Here is a 21,626-nt window from a genome sequence, read left to right as displayed (position 1 = left end):
CAGCTTCTAAAAATGGACACAGATTTGCACGGCAATTCTGTGTCGCTGTTTCCCCTGACCACGTCCCGGCTCCTTTCACTGCCTATCTAATAAATCCCTTTATACGCCCATAAAGGCAGCTGCTCCCAGAGCACCCCATCTAGCAGAAACTGCTGCTCCTCTTGCAACTTTGACTTTACAAAAGCAGTAGAACAAGACAAGCAGAACTTTGTAGAAGGTTTTTTTGTTTGTTTGGGGGTTAGGGTTTTGTGTTTTGTTTTGTGTTTTTTTTTTGTTTTTTTTTTTAATAGTCAGAGCTCAACCACCCAGGGTGTAGGTAAACTTCAATGTGACAATACTTGCTATTTTGAAGATGCCTCAGAAATTATAAATTGCAGGCTGTTGTTTGGTAAAATATGCATTTCCCTACATACTGTAGTGAGCAGGCCAGACAGAAGTTCTACCCAAATGAAGAGAGATCACAATCAGATAAAATGAAACTGAAGACTGTTCAAAAACGTTATCTTGAGTAGGTGATGTTACTGCAGCTTATGGACATTTTGTCTTCCCTTGTCAGAAAAGCTGGCTTGCTAATTTATGGGCAGAGTGGGAAAAGCAGAGGGATACAGACAGACACAGAATACTTAAAACAGGACTCAGAATGGAGACAAAGCTCCCCTTTCACCTCCCGCTGCTATTTACCATCTGGGATCCTGAAAAGGGGGTGATGGGTAGTTTTGTGATAGGTTTGGCAAGGGGCAGGACATTTAGGATTTTCTATGTGTAACGAGGTCATGTGTCAGCGCCTTCACAGCACATGGGAACACTATCCAAAAGAAGGTTCAACAAAAGGGTTGCCTCTGCTGAACTGGAAAGAAATTCTATTAAAAAATATCCTGGCCTCAATGCAGGATCTTAATAAGATTAATAATAATAAATTTGAGGAAAGTGCCTCCAGAACCTAGTTTGGGAAAGCACAGAAAAAACGAAGGCATGAACACATCTAATTAAAAGATGGATGTTATTTATTATTACTTTTTTATAAGTGGTATGGTATTTAAGAGTAAAATGTAAATTCTGAATCACAGCATTTACACTTTTATTTGGAAACCAAACAGGCCAGTTGACTCCATGTGTTTTGTTAACTTTTGCTTTCTTGATCCCCTTACATTGCGATTAGGAAGTAAGACCTCAACAGGATTATATAAAATGTACTGCATCTCTTTGGAAAGGGAGAAGTACTTTGTATTACAGTATTCATTGACATTTTTCACTAATATTTGGGGTTGGGGTGGTGGAGATACAGCAAGGACTAAAGTCTTATGTGTCAGAAGTGTATCTTTTTTTTCTTTCTTTCTCAAATGTAATTTATAAAAAGCAGTTATATGAAATGAGGAGTTCTGGTTTAGAGATGTTTCTTCTGTTTTCATAAAAAGAATTTATGAAAGGGTGAATTTCCTATCATATGGTGCTACAGTAAATCTTCCAACAGGATCCTTTAATCAGAGGACCTGAAGGAAACATGAGCATCCTAGTCTTTTGCCCAGACTCGATGTCTGCTGACTAAAGTGATTCTAACAACATGGATACTGCAGACTGTAATCTGTGTGTTAAATTATTTTAAATCTCTACTCTACAAGATGCACAGATGCGAGAACTAGTCACTAGAACTAATGCAGTACCTTCTTAGCCACATGTCTCAAACTCCTGGTTGGTAAAAACCCCATTTTCAAGAATAAAAGCTTTAAATTGAGGATGTCACTACTACACCATCAACTATACAGTGAAGCTAAAGGCAGTTTGTGTGTTGTGGAAGACAAATGTGCAAAATTTTTAACTGTACTGATGGAAAATCAAAAACTTGTGTCAGATCCTAAAGAACAGATCCTTTAAAACAATCACTGGATAATACTTGTACATCTGTGATGCAGTGGACTATAAGTGAAAATGTTGTTCTTGTTCCTCCCCAGCCTGTCCTCCATGCGTGTACATACACACATGCACCAATCCAAAACTAGAGCCAGCAAGCAGTAAAAGGAATCACAACCAGCATATTGCTGTGAGACACGAACAGATGGACACTTTCAGTCCACCAGAGAAAGGCTCTTCAATGAATCAGAGTTCACGATGGCTCAGTCCTACAGCAGTGGAGTCAGGCTGCACTAAAATCCTTCTACCGTACAAGCCATACTACACCTATTGTCTTAAGAAACTCCTGGCGAAGCCATATATATGGCACCAGCTGCACTCCTGAGTGTTCATTTAGGCAAACCCTGCTCAGCATCCTGCCACCCAACACCCTTCCCCCCTGACTTCCCGCGTATCCCTTTTGTGTCATCTTCAAACTGCAGAAACAATCAGTGGTTGACCATAATGAGAGTGGGGTCCTTTAACGAACCATGGAATAACTGACTGCGTACTACAGTTGCTCCAAGGAGCAAGATTTGCTTTCACTTAATAATGTCAGATTTACATATATAACATCATCATAAAATGTAAGCAGACCATCCAAACTCTTAAACACCATCACTTATCACCTGACTACTGCCTACAGATACTTTTAAAGACAGAGGAAGCAGCTGTTTCTCTGAACTTTTATGTAAAGTGAAACATTTAAAATAATGCAGTTTGGAGGCCAGGGGAAGCTCTTTGTACCAAAACAGCACCTTCCAAACCAAATGCTGTGTTACAGCATGATGCTTCACAGCTAAATATCCTACAGACCTCTCACGAGTTATCACTGCTATGTGTTCGCGTGCATTTATAGTGGCATCCTGATATTTGGCAAGTCCAGGAAAGGAGATGGTGAGCAAGGATGAGAAATATCTCCAGGCTAAGCGCATGAAAGTTAGCCAGGTTCTTCTCTAGAGACCGTACGCCTCAATGACAAGAAATTATAAACTTTGCTTTGCAAATTGTATCTGGCTTTGATATATATGCTATCATAGGGATAAATACTATTTGTTGATGAAAATGGGTATCAAAACAGCAGAACTGCACCCAGTTATACTAAAAATTGCAATGTGCAAGGAATCTTCGTAGCTAGACCATCTGCTGTGCTGAGACAGAGGAAGGGAGGGTCACATACTTGTATCTGTCCTGGGATACATTCAAATGTGATTTGGGGTTATTAAGGGAGGAATTTTTAGAAATTAATCTTGTTTCCTCTGTCTCCTAGGTTTTTGCCATAATTCTACCATTCCCACAGATTGTCACATTGGGGCAGGGAGAAAGGGGAATTAAAGAGAGAAAGGGAGGAAGAGAAGAACCAACAAATCTAATTGGAGACTAGCTATTTTAAATCTGGCCCTGGGCCAGACTACGCAGGGATCCATTTGAACTGAAAGTATTTTTCTTGTGATTTCCCAATCTAAAACACATAATGGGCCTTCTGAACAAAGTATTTTCTCAAAAATAATCCTCTTGCTTTCATTATCAATTCAAGAATACAACCATGAAATAAAACTGAGAAATAATAAAATATGAAGCTACAGTAATCGATAATCTGTTTTACAGTCTTGATGTATATACAAGTCATATGAGTGGGGATACAGTACTGGGTGATACCGCATCGTTCCATAGCACAGTTTCTCACCCTTAATGTTATAAGAAACCAAACACAAGGCCTCAAGACAGCACCATCCTGATACATAAATCAGAACGGCAGGGCTGGCCTTCTGAGTATCACAGAATTAAATGGTGCCCCTCTCATATGCTCAGATATTCCAAAGGAGATGATGTGAAACAAAAAAACACCACAGTAAGCACCAGTACGAAAGTATTCTTGTTTGTATTGAGTTCCTTGTATCACTGCAACCCCACTGACACAGCAACATACTGACAGTCTGCAGTGGTGTAGAAAAGCAACTTGTCCAGACAGTGTGAAAAAGGAACCATTTCATATGATGCATGATACCCATATTAGGCAGCTACACAGATACGACTTTATTGGTGTCATCTAGCTACAAAGGACAACAAATAAATGGCCTTTCATTCCAAATTTTAAGTACAAAAGTCCTTAATTTTTTCCTTTTTTTAATATATTGTTCTACCTGAGACAATAAACATAGTTTTGCTTCATCCCCACAGCTCTGAGAATAGCTTTATAAATAGAGGGGTGCAAACACACAGAAGCAGTACAAAGGTCAAACACACTGGGCAATACTCGGTATTTGAAAATGGTACACACACAAAAAAAATAAATTCACAGTTTTGATAGTTCTGTGGGGAAAAAAAAACTTAGCAAATTTGCAACAAAACTGTTAAGTAATTAAGGCAAGACACTTCACACATGAACTTAAACTGCTAATTAAATCCCCCCTGCTTAATTGACTAGATTTGCATATCATTCAGTGAGGAATGGGAATGGCTTGGGCATTACACAAGCATTTCCTTGTGCAGAAGGCAGCTATGTAAAATAAGCTAAGGGTAATAAGAAAAAGCAATGACAGTTTCTGAATGAAATAGAAATTTTCAGCTGAGATTTTCAACATTTTTTGTTAATAACATTAGAACACAGCTGATTCCAATGGGTTAATATTCCAACAGTGATATTCAGAATTACAGCAAATGTATTATAACCATGCTAACTATTCCCCTACTTCAACCTGTGATCACTCCTGTCTACTCATATGTACAGCTCTGAGTTACTCTCAAAACTGGGTTTATGTCTGAGAGCATCCATTTCTGATTTAAAAACCCAAATACCTTAATTTCCATAACTGTAGGAGAAAAAGTATCAATGTCTGCCCTTCTCTGCCACTAAACATAGCGTGAATTTAAAGAAAGATTTGAGAAAACTTTCATACCTGTAGCGGGAAAAAAACCCCTTTAACTAAGATCAACTAGAGTCAAGGAAAACATGCAATTATCTGCCAGCTACATTGTTCATAAATGACCCAAAGTGTGCAGGATGAAACTAGTCTGTCAAAAGCACTGTCAGGTTATGATTTTTTAATTTAAGTGGATATGGATTCAGAGTCAAGAACACAACCTCCCCCCAACATAGAATGGACTCATTGTTTCAGGCTGGTTAACAGATACAGGCAGACACTACAGCAAAAGTTAATACCTGCTCACATTAGGAAGGTTACCACTGCAGAAATGATGCTAACACGCTTTCCTTTTCAGAAGATGAGATTCTACAGCATTTGAAAATGTTGTGCATGAAAATTAGTTTAACATACAAACCAGAAATCCACTAGGTCTGCAGTAGAGCACTTCCGTCTATCTCTGAATGTTATACTTATGTGACAAAGACACTTTTGCAGTTGAAAAGTGTTGTTATTACATTATCACTCCCATAATTTCTGATCTTCTAAATCAGAAAAATAAAACAATATGAAAGACATTTAGCTTTATATCTCGAGGCAAAAGGATTTTATATAAAGCCACTGATAAAAATATCAGAACACTTCTGATGCCTAGGGCTGCACCATTACTAAAACAGCATTATGTGAGATTGCCATCAAGTTTACTACTTGTAAAATATCCTGAAAAGAAACACCAGTGCTATGAGTTGTTCCTTTTAATAGCCTGCTTTTTCAAGTGAAGCTTCTTATACCAATAATCCATGAACAAACTTTTTAATTTAATGGCAGCCCCCATTTATTTCAGAAATGGAAACAATCGTGTCTTATAATATGTACAATCTTACAAACAGTAACGGGAATGGCCACAGGGTCAGCCTCGTATTGTTAGTGCTGAGATACAGATGATGCTCATATCACTTCCACACTATTAGCTACAACAGAGACACTGCAGCCTCAAGCCAGTATAATGCTCTGCATTAGTATTTGCTTTGACAAATAAGACCGAGTAATAAAACGGTGGGGGTTGCATCTACACTGTACATTAAACAGGATTTAACACTAATCATTATTATGATATCTTTAATGAGACAAACAGAAGGAAGGGGTTGGGGTTTTGTTTGGCAGGTTGATCTTTTTACCTTAAACTGTTTTTTAATTGATCTCCTACTAACCTGACCAGGAAGAACGAAGACGGCAGACAACTGAGTAAAGTATAGATATCTTCTATACTTTTTGAGTGTTACAAAAACTTCCCCATCAGATTCTTGATGAATAATCACTGATGCAAAATAAAAATTTTCAACACTGGACTCCTCATTTGTTGCACAGATTATACTGCTCCCAGCTGAAGCAACATTATGTTAAGATTGGAAAAATCTACATTTATTTCTTTTGCTAGATCACTTATCAGGCCAAGCAGGAGAACCTTAACTGCAATCAAATTACTCACAGATAATACTGATGTGAGCAACTGAAGAATCAGGGACATTTTTACATGCAAATCTCAGAAAGAGTAGATTGTAACAATGTATCTCAGTGAGCTCATGAATGTTGTGGAAGTTGATAGTACATTCCATTCACAGATATTGATAAGGAGTTTTTTTTTTTTACTTCAGCTTGTATCTTAAAAAAATTCATCCTTTATCTCATCTTTAAAAGGTTCTGTAAGTCTTTGAAACATTAATATTCTCCCTAAGAAAGCCAGCAGCTGCTCTGCCAGTCTGTGACATGGATGGTTTTGTTAAAAGGTTTTCATGTGTGGTGGGTTTTTTTTCCAGTTCAGTGTGCTTTGCATATGAAACAGGACAGTTCTCCACCCTCCACCCCCATTCCCTCCTAATCCAGAAGGGACCTTACTTCCTCCCTCTCAAACAAGCAGCTCATTCAGCAAAAGGGAAATCCCAAGATGCACTTGGGCAAGAAGCCTACAGAAGGAGCTAAAAAAAAAAAAAAAAAACACCACACAACCAAAAAACCCAACACAAACCAATAAACCAAAAAACAAAAACGCCACCCCTCCCTAGGAAAAAAAAAAAGTTACGAGTATGTCCAAAACTGCAGGAAGAGGAGCAACTGAGATGGTAATCATGAACTTACTTCTGCAAACTACTACTTTAGGACATGGATCTGCCATGTCAGTCATTTTAAAAGTTTTTTCAGGGTAGCAATTCAATTTTAGGCCTACAGTAATATAATCCACAGAACTGCAGTTCTCCCCTGCCAAAACAGAAATTACAGAAAGCCAGTTTGGAGAATCTTTTACATGATTACTGAGGTAGATTTAGTGGGGTGAACTTGGAGCAATTCAATTGCTACTTAGCAATTACAATCTAAAGCAAATTTTGTTTCTGTTTTTAAAATGAAAACAAAAATCAAGCAACCTTTTCTTCGTTAAGAAATCTGTTTGAAACAGGATCCATGTGTCTCCATATTTCTCTTCCCTGAGACCTAATGCTCACTTTGACATCAAAACTGTCTATAACAATTAATTCTGATGTCACAGGGGATTATGATTTTGACTGAGGGAGTAAAAAAGTTCAAAAGGAAGACAGGGGGGTCTAATAAAAGGTTTTTTTCAAGGAAAAAAACACCACGCACAAAAATAACACAGCAACTTCAATGTAATGGTTTTCACATCTGTCAAGATGGGATCCAGCTGCTCTTTAAGAACATCAATGAACATCCCTCTTAGAAACAAGGAAATATATGAAGTTTAGTGTGAATCTACTAAAATCATATCAAGTTATAATAAAATTGCATCAATAAATTAGTTCAGCCAATGATGGCAAATGTGATAAATTTTTAGAAACCTAAATTATACATTTTCATGTAAATTTATATGAGTAGAATTTAAATGCAGAAACAGACTTCTGAAAAGATCATCTCCAATGAAATCCCATTAACTATAAATTTTCACTTGTAAAATCCCAGCAGAATTTGACCCTCAAATTATAACCAGTGAGGAAAAACTGCATTCTGAAGCTATGACAAGTGATTTCCATTCTAAGACACATTTTGATAAACTTGGAGCAAGTCCATCGACTTCACTGCAGTCAAACCACAGAGCTAAACAACCACAGAGCTCAATGACCTTGCCTGAATTAAAGCAAGGCACTAGGTCCAGTTATGACTACACTTCAGGGTCTTTCTCAAAGAAGCTCCTTTTTCTTCCATTTACTTTAATCAGTTCCTGGCATGGTTTTCATGACAGCACAACTACACTGATGTCAAGTGGATTATTCTTACTATATAGCAGGCAGCGTAAACTGATTAAAGACCCTTAAGGTCTAGACCACAGAGTCATTTAAAATACTATCTCTTTTCTATAATGCTAAGTTAAACCTCACCTATACATCTATAAATACTTAAATATAACTCCACACACTAAAGCAATTCAGTAATGTAACACAAGCTATGGTTGTTTACATAATACTCAGCAATGATACCAGGGGAAGATATTCCTGCTCTTGCCTTCCCCGCATACTGTCCCCTCCATTTGTGTTAGTACAGCTTCTCCTATAGCTACACTTGAACCAATGAAGCTTTACAAACTAAACCAAAATCAAGTGAAACAAAGAGAACACAGCAATTCTTTCTTAGCAATTTCAGTCTCATTGACTCATTTTGTTTTTTAAAGACTGGACTGTCCTCTGGTTCATGAAATTAGAAGCTGCCATCAGTAAAAAACTGAGTCAGTTGTGCAGCACAGCATGGAAACTACAGGTGGGGCAATAATCCATAGGCCACTATTACTAGTAATCTGGTCGACATGTGAAACCACAGCTCATACTTCAGCTCCTTCCTACTCTTCCAGTGTAGTATGCGTGTGTCGCCTAACAGGGCCCTAACAGGGAAAAAGATATGTAACATTTTTCATCCTGAGCACTGAACTGCTAAACTCAAAATAAAGCAAAGCGTGAAGATCTGTACAAATGCAAATGTCCCAAATGTCAAGACTAACATTTCTAAAACCTAATTCAACTCTTTCATTTCTTAGCTGCAGGCCGTTTACTGCCACTCCTTTTTTCCACCCAAACAAAAGACGAAAGGGATGACTCAAAGCAACTTGAATTTCAAGCTAAAGCCACAAAGCACTGAATGCCTGATCTTTAATATTAAACAGGTGTACAGATGATATTCACTCAAGCCTCATCACAGCTCAGTTAATTGTTAAAAAAACTGCAAAAAGACTGAATTTACTTAAAAGACACATGGATAAGAAAAACAACGCTATAAATAATGATGCAAGTCATACAATAAATACAAGCAAATAGTAGTTACAACACTGCCAACCCTTCCACCTCTTTTTTCCCTCCAAATCATTAATTTTTCTATTTTTCTTTGTAATCACACAATTTCTATAATCAAATTATATAATGATTTGTAATATAAAAATAATAATATAGGGTTTTTTCCTTCAGAATTTAGTAGCATTACACACACAATCTTTGCTCAAGAACCAACAAGGCTAAAGAAGGATCAATGAATCCATTATAAAAAAGATTTTCACATAAATATGTTTCTAAAAATTAAGTTTTTAGAAAAGGAACTCCTAACTTGCTATGCTGTGAGGACCAAGGCCCTTGAACAGTAGCTGTGCATCCCACTGAGTAGTATAATAGAGTACTTTACACCACTTCACCACTTTTACCAGTATCTACTGCTGAACATGGTCCAAAGATTATCCGGCTTCACCAGTTTTGTAAAAAACTACACTGCTGTGGGGGGAAAAAAAAAAAAAAAAGCCAAAACTAAATCTTTGGATATATTAGTGCAAGGACTCATTCTATGACATGTTTCTTATTAGTGAATGAATGGGAACAAAGAAATATCAATAACGGACCTAATGCTGCAGCCTGTACTCTTCTGAATCTGATTTACTTCTCACAGCAGCTCTGCACCATTCTAAATACGTTTATTTCAAATGAATATTTCTAAATCATACCAGCATGGGTGAGATAATTCACGCCCACTGAATAAACTGAAACTGCTAGTGGGGAGTTAAGAATGACAAATTATTTTTTTTTTTTACACTCCATTATCTTTCAACTCAGGTAAGTTTTTCAACTGTGGAATGATGGTACTTTGGAAAAGCATGTTTAACATATAATTGCATTAGAAATTAATAATAAAAGTGTAAATCTGAAATCCATTATATCAATGGTTACTGAAATCAGACCACATTGTAGCCTTAATATTGTCTGTTTTCTGCCTTTCTAGACCATTATTCTGTATAAAGCTATAAAACTTATTTTACTGCTATAAATATGTAAACCTGAACAATCTTGAGGATGTTTGGTTTGGGTTTTTTCTTTTAAAGATACTTGTCAAAAAATATAGGACCCAAAGAAATTTAATACTTAGAAAAAGTTTTATTATTCAAAGTAATTCACTGCTTCTAACTGGTTCTACTACAATCTCTGTTTTAGTAAGCAGCATGATCGTGCAACCTGTGTTTTTTAATACTCTGCAGAATTAATTTTGTTAGCTAGATCCTGAAAACAGCACCTACAAGCATTAGGTATGCAGTCCAAAATAAGCAGCGCTCCAGTATTACATAATAATAGAAAGAAAATTACTATCGTGATCCCATTTCTGCTAGATATGTGCAGCTCCCCCACAGAAATCGATATGGGTTGTGTGCACAGGTTAGCTGCCAGATTTCGGACTGCAGGATACAGTCACACAAACAGCCTCACGCAAAAGTTCACATTTAAGAAAGAAGTTAGTTTGGCCTCTTCAAGTTCAATAAACGCACTTGACTGCAGCAGCTTTCTTCTGAGTTAAGTGATACAAAACAGTTTAATTTTGCTGAAAAGCAGCAGCAAAGTTTATACTAGATGGTCAAAGATTACTAAGAGCAGCATTACAGAAATATTTTAAATGCTCTTTCTTCACTGACAGAATTAGGAAGCCTCACCATCATTATCTTCTGCTTAACAGTAATAAAGGCAACAACTTCTTACAGAAGGAGGAAAATATAAAAATTGAAAGAAAACAGGTGGTACTACTGGTGATTTTAGCAGTGCCACTGGCACATAACACCAATGCAGATATGCCTTAAAAATTCTGCAGACCCCTCCCGAAAAGAGTGTCCAACTTGAGTACCTGGCTGATTCTATTTGGGCATGAAGAAACAGAGCCTGTAGCACAGGTGATGTAGGAATTGGAGGGGTAAGGGACTTCATAGAAATGCAGGATGTGACAGTGAAAAGACAAAATGGTTCTTCTTCCAACCCTAACAGATGTTGTCCAATTAAGGATGCAAATAAATCACCCTCTCCATTGCAAGTCAGAGACACATACATAAAAGCTTTCTAAATACATTTCAGTTTAAACTTGCATAATTCTCCCAGTGGAGAAATCATCTTCAACTTATGTAATCCTTAGAAAGAGACATTATTACATACAATTCTGTGCCACTAAGAATCAAGGAAGACACACTCTAGAGAAGAGGTGCACCCACATGCAATTAATTACATGGGTGTGGAAGGAACAGAGGGGAAAAGCTGTGACAGGGACGCAAAGACCAGAGCCTGCTGTTTCCACAGAGACTGATCTGTAACCAAGCTCAAGGGGCTGCTCCCCTTTCACCAGCCAGAACTGTCTGTTATACTTAACCCAGACTTCCGAACACTTGATATCCTGTCTGCTATTTCAATGCCCTTACTCAATGTTTCAGACAGACATTACACAAACTGGCTGGTGAAAAGGGTTGAGAAACCAAGAAGCAATCCAAGTCAATGACCTTATTCTATAAAATGATACCATTGACTGAACAGAGGATGAAGAACAAAGCACAGGGGTACATGCCTTCTGAATATATCACTGGAATCTTCTGTAGGAAAAGGCAAGCACTAGGCTGTATCTTATTTTGTTAATGTTGCTGCTGTCTTTTAATCCTTAAAGCCTAAGCAATTCTTTTGCTTCCAGCACAACCGATTCTCATACCAAAACAAACCAGCTTCAATTAAAAAAAAAAAAAAAACAAACAAACAAAAAAACAACCCAACAAAACAAAACAGAAAATCAAACCAAACAGTCACATTTTCTACAAAGCATGTGCAAAGGTAACTGTACATAAATCAATAAACACGAAAGCCAGAAACCAAGTTACTGATTTAGCTCCTTTGCTGTTTATCTCCGGTACACAGAATGATGCTGCAATTTTTACATATACACAGAACCTCTATCCTCATGTACATTTTCCCTGACTTTTTAAATAAGACTGTTAAAGTAGGTGAAGACTACTTAACACGAGTAAGGGTGGCAGGACCTGTCACATTTAACAGAACATACAATTGTGCAGCTTATCAGGTTGTTTTAATATGCATCCACTGCTTGGAGAAGCCCAATCTTATGTGAGAGCAACCAAACTATAGATGAAGCCAATGATAATTGCTCCACACATGGGAACTGCCATTGGCTTCCAGAAGAGCTCTGTCCATGAAGCACTGACAGGATCAGAGCTTGAATTTGTATCAGTGTTTTTGTTACCTCATCCAACCACAAGTCAAAGAAAAATAATTAGCTCAGTGCAGAGGGGCCAATCTCTATCAACCAGCAGGCTTGCCCAATACCAATGGCAGGCACGCTCAAACAACTGCGCCTGCACCTGATAAAATTTTAAGGCCAAGTTTAAGGTCCTTGAACTTGTATCAGAAAAAAAGGCTGGCCCTTATCCCAACTTCAGACATATTTCCTCATCAGTAAAATAATAAAGTGAAAAAAAAAAAAAACTGGCAAATCCTAGATACAGGAACAAAAAAGCCCACCACTGGGTATCTATTGCAAGCTTAAAACTTGGCCTTGCATGTAGCAGCCAACAGACAAAATCCTTTCAGTCTGAAGGAATTCAGGATCAGAGCACCATCAAACATCTATGAAACCAAAACCTCATTAACAAGCAAAATGAAAATACTGCAGCTTTAGCACAGTCCTGTAAATGCCAGGTAAGGTCAGAAACTTAGTGAAGCTACTTTTTCTCGCTGCCACCACTATATTCTGGTTCAGAATCTGTCCCTCTAGTCTGTGACTGTAAGTATTGCCAGTCAACACACAGGAAGAAGTCCGATACATATACAAGTCTTCTGTGGTTTGTGGGTGAACTGGTTCCAATTACTATGCCAGCTGATTGCTTGAGTGAGAACTGGCCCAAACCTTCAAATTATCCTCATATGTTCCAGAAGATATGGGAACAGGTGATTTTAGTAATAATCTGAGTTTGAATCCCCACACTGACGATGAAATGTAAAAAGCATACAAGACTACACAAGGCATAAATGAGGAAGGTGAAGGACCAGAGCACATTTTTCAGAGCAAATTTGCTTCTCTGTAATTATTTTCCAAGAACACATACTGACTGTATTACAGATTGAGAAAGTGGAATGGCATTTAGAAAAGTGGTGCAGATTTATTATGTCTCTTACGCAGCTCCAGAAAACGCATGCAAATAAATTAGATACCATCTAATAAAATGTATCATTAACACACATACTGTAATTGACAAATTTAAAACAAAAGCATGCTACATTTTAAAGTAATGCTTCCTGTACATGAAGGTCAATTTGAATTAAGTGCTCTGTGGCCACTCAGCTAAAATAGATTAGCCTAGTAATTGACATTATTCTGTCCATAGATTCTCTACAACTCAGTTTAAGTTACTTTTGTCTAAGCTCTAATTTCCTTCCAAGAACCCCCTGTTGTATTTAGCCTAACTGTGCCATGACAGTTCCCTCTAAACAAGAGTTACAGAGTCAAGTTTTAAAAACAAAAAAAAAAAAAAAGTCAAAATTAAAAAAATTTTCTGGGTCTAAGTACTACGCACATTGAGACACAATTCTTTGTGCAATGGCAAAGCAGTTTGGCCAGCTAAGCCAGCAATGTGAGTTCCAATCATCACTTGTCACCAGTAATAGACAGCCAGCCCACTCCTTACTGCAGTCAGTACCATTCAAACCCCTTAACTTTGGCAAAATAACTCTGCTAATAGATGAAAATAACAAAGGTTTTCAATAAGAATGGACAATGCATCTCTTCAGATACCCAAATTTTGCTTGGGCTTAACCACCTAAGATGTAGCCCCAAAGTTCCTCCTGTTCTAGCAGCATTGAGAATCAAGGAAGGTGTAGATAAGGTACAAGTGGCTGCCAAAATTTTAACCGCTGCGTTGTCTAGACATGCTCTGAGCAGCCTCATACAGACGCCTCCAGATGCTTTTACAACACTGATCTAAATGCGCCTCTCAGCAAGTGAAAACACACCCTCATCGGTCAGTCAGCTCAAACTAGTGATAACCATGTTCACATCCTGGCAGAGAGACCAGGTGTTAGACTCTTAACGCATCCAAAAAATAAACTGTGTTTACATGCATCTTCAAAGCATGCTACTGTTTGGGCAGAACATACGCCCAAGCCTGAAACCACAGAAATGGAGAGGCAAGCGAGACAGCCCAGACAATGAAGGGAGAGGCAGATGTTTAAATATTTCAGGCAGTGGTTTTCAAAAGAAGAGATTGCACATAATTCCCTCCCTAATTCAAGAGGACTGAATTCAGGAACTTAGGAACTATTCTGGGGCAACAGAGAACCACAGTTGACTCAACATCATTAGGTCATTATTTGCAGCATATTCTTTGTCTAACACACATGCATGTACCTGCTTCTTTGTTCCCGATCTACAACATCTATAAAACTGTTCACATGCTTGCGAAGAAAATGCTGATGTCTGCTTAAACACTGACATCTCCTCAGGTACACGGGATTTTGTCTAAGCGTCATACCACTTTTGAAGTTCAACTTTTAAGCTGTAAAAGGATTCTGCACTAAACTACTGCCTCAAAACTTCAACATTTTTGTTTTAGGGACTTCAAAATTTTTACTGGAGAATCTCTAGTACAATTCTTGAACATCAGGTAAGAGAACAAATTCCTTCATTGTTCCATGGAAAAACAATTGAACCCTCAGTTCACAGGCAAAATTTTCCAAGTATATTTATCAAGTCAGTTTGTACCAAACAGAATAAATCCATCCAATAGTCTGAACACCACTGCCTGTGAATAAAATCAGAATCTCTCTCTGCTATATCTTCCATAGGATATATACAATTAACAAATAAAAAATGTTACTGCCATGAGGCAGGACACTAGGATACAGAAAGATGCATTCTAGCTCTACTACTGCAGCATCTCAGGTGTATCCCCAGCAAGCACTGTGCAGCACCCAGAAGTCCATAGCTACCCTACAGCTCAGTCCGTACTCCACTATTTCACTTCCAGCAATTTTTATGCTTTGATTTGGCCGCACACTTGACCTGGCTAAACCTTACTCCAGCTGAGAAAGCTGCATGTTGTGGCAGCACTGGGTTGGTAGGCATTGTGAAATAAAGTGGGAGGCCTTATGTGCTCATTTGTGTGTCAGTACCCAGAATGCTGCTTCTAGCTTCCAGCTGCTTCATAGAAGTGCTGCTGAGACTTGAACCGTGGGAACACTGCAGTGCTGGTGTGTGTGGGTGTGTTCACACGTGTGCAAGGAGAGCTCTTATTCTGTTAGTGTCTGATCACCTACAGTTTTGCTAAAAGTACAGATGTCTGGCACACAGGTAGGAAATATAAAAGCACTGACTCATGTTGCTCAGTTCAATATTTTACAAAGAAAAAAAAGGTTCAAAAGGGACAGAGTTGAACCCACACTCCTTTACTAGAAATAGCAACCAACAAAGCCTTCAGGCCTGCTTTGTGAACTAATTCAATCACAGCAGAGGCATACTGATGTTAAGAAAGCAGAGAGCTGTCTGTCACACAGAAGAGGAAAGAGAACGTGAGAGACACACCAAGGCCATATCTATGAATACGCACCAGCTGCTGAGCTCAAGAAAAAGGCTTTGGCACTGATGATGGATTTCTAGGACCCTGTTTTGCAACCCTGTCAGGTTATTCGCATTTTAAATTTCTAGAAATACCTCAGAATGTAATGGTTGTGCTCCATGCCGGTAATGGTGGATGCAATGAGAGACAGGTAGGGAAACAGGACACATACTCAAGTAAAAGCCATGTTGGTTCATGAAGACTCTGAAAGACCAGAGAGAAAACAAAGCAGAAAAAAATCCCTGCCTGAGCATGCAAGAAGGTCGAAAACCCAGTGAAGGATACAAAGTGTCCTGGAGAAATTATCATATGGCTCAAGAAAAGAAAGAGCTTTGGGAAGTGGCAGGAAGGTGATTGTGGGAAGTCAATCACTCATCCAAGGATGAATGGAAAGGATACAAAAATCAAAAATTTAGAAGAGGGTAAGGAAAGCGGCCGAGGCCTCTACGGTTCCTGCTCTAGTGTGGGTTCCGGCTGTCACAACTCCCTCCAGTTTTCCGTTAAGGCCCTTTGCTGACTTCATACTGGTCTAGAAGAAAGCTCCTTCTGAGAGTGGCAAGCCAGGCAACATGCATCTTGTTCAACCAGCCAGGCTGACTGAGACAATATATCTGCATCTATGTATCCATCTCTCAACATAGACGGAATGATCATGCACAATAGATACTGGAGGCATATAGAAATACATGTTGGGAATAACATATCTAGGTAAAGCTATGCCTTCTAGCAATGCTTTAAAACCACACCAAGAGACAAAAAAAAAAAAAAAAAAAAAAAAAGGCAGGAAAAAAGACAGTTTTGCCAGTAGGTTGAATTTGCAACTGGGGGCTTGTGCCAACCCAGCTCCTCCATTTAAGTCAGACCCTTAAAAGGCAGAGTTGTGCTGGAACAAATCTACATACCTCATCACATAAACCTCATGAAGACACACAAAAAGGTCAAAAAACTCACTGCTTCTTAAACAGCCATAAAAATGGTCACATGCATCCCGTGCTACCAACATACTAACAGAGTCCCAGGGAAAAACACAACATACAAAGCAATGTGTATACACACATACATACATAAATAGAGAAATTGATAAAAAGTCCACTCTTGAAAGTAAAAGACCCAATGTCTGACACAGCAGATTATGGCACACAGCACACGCAAATACCTCTATATAAAATAGAACAAAGCAATGCAGAGATCTACATCAAAAAGGAAGACCACCAGAAAGACACACATGCTTCACCCTTTCATCCAGAGACAGACAGACCCAGAGCCAAACAGACACACAAAACCCACAGAGACTGACAGTAATTAACACAAACACACAGGAGCAGACATGGGACCATCCTTTCATTTCCTTACTAGGCATCTAAACTTTACTCCAATGTTACTTGCCCCTGGCCACAACCTACCAATCTTAGAGCCTGATTAAATCTCTCCGTAATTATCTGCACACACTGCTACAACACAAATGACCTTAGCACATGATATCCGTTGGCTAAGCCAAATGGAAAAAGACTTCAGAAAAAGGAAGGATAAGCATACAAAACTCCGCCAGCACCGTCAGGGTCTCCTCCAGACTGCACCACATTAGTTGGAGAGCCCCGAAGACAGCTCAAAAGCCTTGAAACTTAAGACCAGTTCTGCATAGGATGTATGATAAAGCGTTCTTTTTTCCTCTACCCTATCATCTAAGCACACACCACTCTGTTCTTCCCCATCAAACCCCTTGCCACCTCCCAAATGAACCTATGCAGGAGACATAACATTTTATGGTGATAGATTTTTGGCAAAATTTTCTATGAAATAGATGGCCACAATTTCCTTACATTATTTTTGGTGTCCACGATTAGGTACCATGAATTCACTCTGCAAGAAGTGCTGTGCTGCATGCAGATTTTGGAGGGTGGGGGAAGAGTGCCTGCCATGTTCCAAACTAGGACCTATTAAAGGGTTACCAAAAAAGTCACACAAAGCCAAGATTTAGTAATCTTTTTTTGTTCTCCACCTGCAACCTCACCCAGGGTGTTGGATAAATCGTACAACTTAATAAAATGCTGTAATAGCCTTGTAAGGAAGGGAAAGCACGCCTCTACTAACATTCATTTTAATTAAACTCTGGAAATGACCAAACTAGGGACACAGTACCTTTCAGGGGCAAGCATGTGGAGATTTCTTGATTTGCTTCCCAAACGAAGCGCCCTAGAAAATTCATTTCCCAACCTGAAAAATGTCTCGACTTTCAGAGCCGTATTCTCCTCACAGACATTCATATACATCTATCCCACCATTCTATCTTAGCACATGACTGACGGAGAATAGACAAGCCATTAAAAACACATCCACCTCCAACCACGGAGATAATGTGCCTCATTACAGCCTAGCTTTGTCACAGCGGTGCTGACACTCAAGTGGGAGGAAAAGGAGGGGCGAGGACAAGGATTGAAATGGGGGCTAAGCGCAAAACCAGTAGAGACTGTAACTTCAACGAGCGAGACTCCTTAATCAAAAAAACGCAGAGGCCAATCAAATGGGTTAACTAGGCCTCGTAGGCTAGCTGTAGGAATTACTGCATTGTTTGAGCAGGCTATTTTAAAAATCCTGGGTTTTCTTTGGGTATTTTTGTTGCGTTTTTTTTTATAAATAAAAGCTCTATTTAAGTCTGAGTGTGTGTCTGCCCCTTTAAACAGGTGTTTGGTAAGTTAATGAAGAATTTTACTGAAAATTCTCAGTGGGCTTTAAACATTGCTTCTCTTTTTAAGGCTTGTGTTATTGCCCTTCCACTCCAGACCCATAAAACCAAAGAAAAGTTCTAAAATCTCGGCCAGATGAAGCAGAACGCAACCAAGAAACCTGCCGTGTAAAACTCTGCAGGCAAGAGTTTGCTTTAACCTTAAACTGGGCTGGGGGGAAGGAGCAGGGAGCGAACTGCTCATCCCACAGCCAGCTGCCCCACTGCCAGCCAGCCCCGTGTCTGCAAGCAAGGCCTTGTGGCACTGCTGCCCATTGATCAGGGCTGGTGCGAGATGCCAAGGCAGCCTCCCACGCACACACCAGGGATTCTGGGATCTAAAGGCAGCTCAGACTGAAAGAAAAACAAAAGACACCTAAAAAAAAAAAAAAAAAAAAAAAGTGCTTTAGCTGTCTGGCTCAGCACGGCATGGCATACCTTAAGAAGCTGCTGCAGCTGGCCCTAGACAGATTCGTTTACTGAATGTCTACATAATCCAGTATACAAAAGCCTGTCTGGTGGGGAGATTCTGACTCCACAGGGATACTCTAAAAGCAGGGACTTCTCCATTCACGTTCCACACAATCTGAACACCAGTAACCTGCATTACTGTCAGGATTCTTTCTCAGCAGTCACATTTTATTTCAATACAAGCATTTAGACAATTTAGCCCACGCCTCCATCCTTGGCAGCGTTCAGTTGATCAGAAAATCGTATATATTTTAGTCTAGAGTGATCAGTAACTTATTTTTTTCTGGCTTCTTCCTTGTCTTGACGCCTAACTGAAGCTCTACAAGACCCGAAATCACATACTTCCTGCTAAAGTCTGGGGTAGTGTGATGGCTTGCAAAGATCAGGTTCCATGTATAGTAAGATATGCAAACACACGTATATAGTTTAAACAAACTCCCGACTACCATGTTCAGAACACAACCAGAGAAAATAGGTGCCATCTCAAACACTGCTCGTCTACATTAACACACACGTGGTAAGAATTAAGAACACGATTAGATTGCTAAATGACTCAAAGGAAAAGCAGCTGGTAACAAATTGGGTATATCAATGGATGTTACCGAAATAACCGATAATTCCTTTTCTTTCTTCCCCCACCCCCCTTAAAATTAAAGGCATCACTTACCCTGGGGGCTTTCCTCTTGTATTTGTTGTTATAGTCAAATTTTTCTTTCATTTCATCTAAGAGCTGGCCCAGTCTAGCTTTCTCCTCTTTCCCAGTGTAATCCTGGCTGAGGAGGATATAGGATCTCCAGTTTGCAGAGTCAAAGCCCCAATGGCAAGTCCTGTTTTCCAGCGATTTGTGAGAGTGGACCACAAATTTGTGAGGTGGGTACATAAGCCTGCAGTCCAAGCACTGGATGCAGGCTGCGCTGGGGTTACTGTAAAGCTCTGGCACCAAGAGTCCCTTACACTTCCCAAAGCACTCATGATACACCTTGAAGCTCTTCTCTGTAAGCTCCAGCTCAATTGTGCTAGAGAATTCCTTCTTGCAGTGGGGAGGATAGGTGCCACCATAAAGCAAGGCATTACAAAGCCTCTCCGCATCAGTTTTAGTGATGAGCCCGCAGGAAGGAGCAGAGAAGGGCAGGATGCCCATGACTTTGAGGATTTCCAGCTGGTCAGCAGTGCATCTGGAGCAGTAAATATGTAGCTCATCACACACCGAATTAATCTGCTGCAGGGAGAAGTCCCTGAGCACCGAGTTCAGGATCTGGGGCAAGCAAAGCCGCTTCTCTCCACCCACCACGAAGCAGGAGATGGTTTCCCCTTCCAGGATGGTCTCGCACCTCTCGGTGGATCTGTCCGAGGGCATGAAGAAGGGACCAGGCATTACCGGAGGAGGCTGGATAGGGGGCAGATGCAGTACAGGTTCTGCTGGGTCTTTGCCATTGTCTTTCTTATACATCTCCTGTGCCCATCGTGCTGAGAAAGCAGCAGGGCCACCCAGGGAGCTCATAGAGCTCAGATGAAACTGTTCCAAGGTCTTCTGCAGTCCTGGATGAGGCTGGAAGCTGCTTCTACTTACAGTCTCCATTTTTTAGTTTCTATTCCCAAAAACAAACAACAAAAATCCCCAGTTATCTTCCACCCTGGTATAAATCCACTTAAGGGATTTTTTTTTAGGAAAAAAATTATGACCACAATAAAACAACCCACCCTTGTTTTTTTTCTCCTTCCCACTCAGGTTTAACAATCCACTAACGAATAGGAAATAAATCCTTTTGTATGCGTGTCTCTCTCTTCTTTCTTTTCTCTTGGTTCGTTACAATTTCAAAACCTCCAAGTCTCCAAGATGCCCCGATGGAGCAGAGAGTCACAGCAAAAAGAGGTCTTCATCCGAGCACTCACCCCCTCAGCCAACCCCCCAGGCAAACCAATCCCGCCTCCCACACCTCCACCACACACACTCACTCACACACACGCACACGCCACCCACAGAAATACAAAAAGTCTGTGCCACGCTCCGAGCACCACGGGCTCAAATATGTTCTGGCGGCTGCTGCTTCTCTGCAGTAATCACCCTTCTGTCCATATCCACCGAAAGGAAGGCGCGGGGGAGGAAAGTAAAAAGCAGGAGGAGGAAGAAAGCTTGGTCTGTGGAAGGGAACAACGCAGAAGAAAAGGAAAAGGCCCAAATCTCTGGCACTTCCAAAACGGCGCGGGGGCTTCAGACGGGCAATAGGCAGGCTCCCTTCCCCCTCGTGGTCCCTCAGCTTGATCTGGGAGGACTCCTCGTCTCTCAGTTCGCCTTTCTTCCCTTATTTCTGTCGGTCTTCTCGGCGTGCCGTGGGGAGCCGCGGTAAGAGAGCGCACATCCTCCCAGGTCCTCTTTCCAGCAGAGACTGAGAGTGCCTGAGAGCTGAGCTAATGCAGGCTGGCTCAGCCTCCCTCACTCCTCACTCCTCCTCCTCCTCCTCCTCCTCCTCCTCCTCCCCCCCTCTGTTTGTTGGTGTCTGCCTCAGTCATTGAATCCCAGCCAAGAATGTGACCAACTCCCCAGGCCGGGCTCTTCCAGGAACAGCGCCCGCCTCCCCCCTCCGTTCTGCGCCGAGCCCCTGCACAGGCGGGCGCGCGGCGCGGCCCCGGGCGGCAGCGCCGGGGAGGGAGGGAGGATAAACTGCTGGGTTCACAGACCGCTGCGCCGCCGAGGAGGGGCGGTAGGGCGACAGCTTTATCCTCTTGGCCGCTTGTTTTCCGGGCAGCGGTAAAAAGGGGACGAGGAAAAACAAAGTTC

At 40.3% G+C, this 21,626-nt stretch overlaps 1 protein-coding gene across 2 annotated transcripts in view; it reads right to left on the bottom strand.

The window, feature by feature from the left end:
- Positions 1-21,275, bottom strand: part of SKI (SKI proto-oncogene) — a 119,813-nt gene extending 98,538 nt beyond the window's left edge. The window contains exons 1-2 of one of the 2 annotated variants that reach the window (XM_033007778.2): positions 20,549-21,275; positions 19,515-20,436 (exon numbers count right to left, since the gene is read on the bottom strand). In XM_033007778.2, the coding sequence (XP_032863669.1) occupies positions 19,515-20,426 (912 nt within the window). In that variant the 5' untranslated portion in view covers positions 20,427-20,436; positions 20,549-21,275. Of the gene's footprint in view, positions 1-19,514 lie in introns of both variants that reach the window. The other variant, XM_042794279.1, reaches the window with a different exon arrangement.
- Positions 21,276-21,626: the final 351 nt, after the last annotated feature.

The sequence above is a fragment of the Tyto alba genome, unplaced genomic scaffold, assembly GCF_018691265.1.
Source record: "Tyto alba isolate M040663 unplaced genomic scaffold, T.alba_DEE_v4.0 Super-Scaffold_20000042, whole genome shotgun sequence".
Classification (NCBI taxonomy): Eukaryota; Metazoa; Chordata; class Aves; order Strigiformes; family Tytonidae; genus Tyto; species Tyto alba.
Note: the sequence above shows the minus strand (reverse complement) of the source record. Positions and strands in the feature narration are given on the sequence as shown.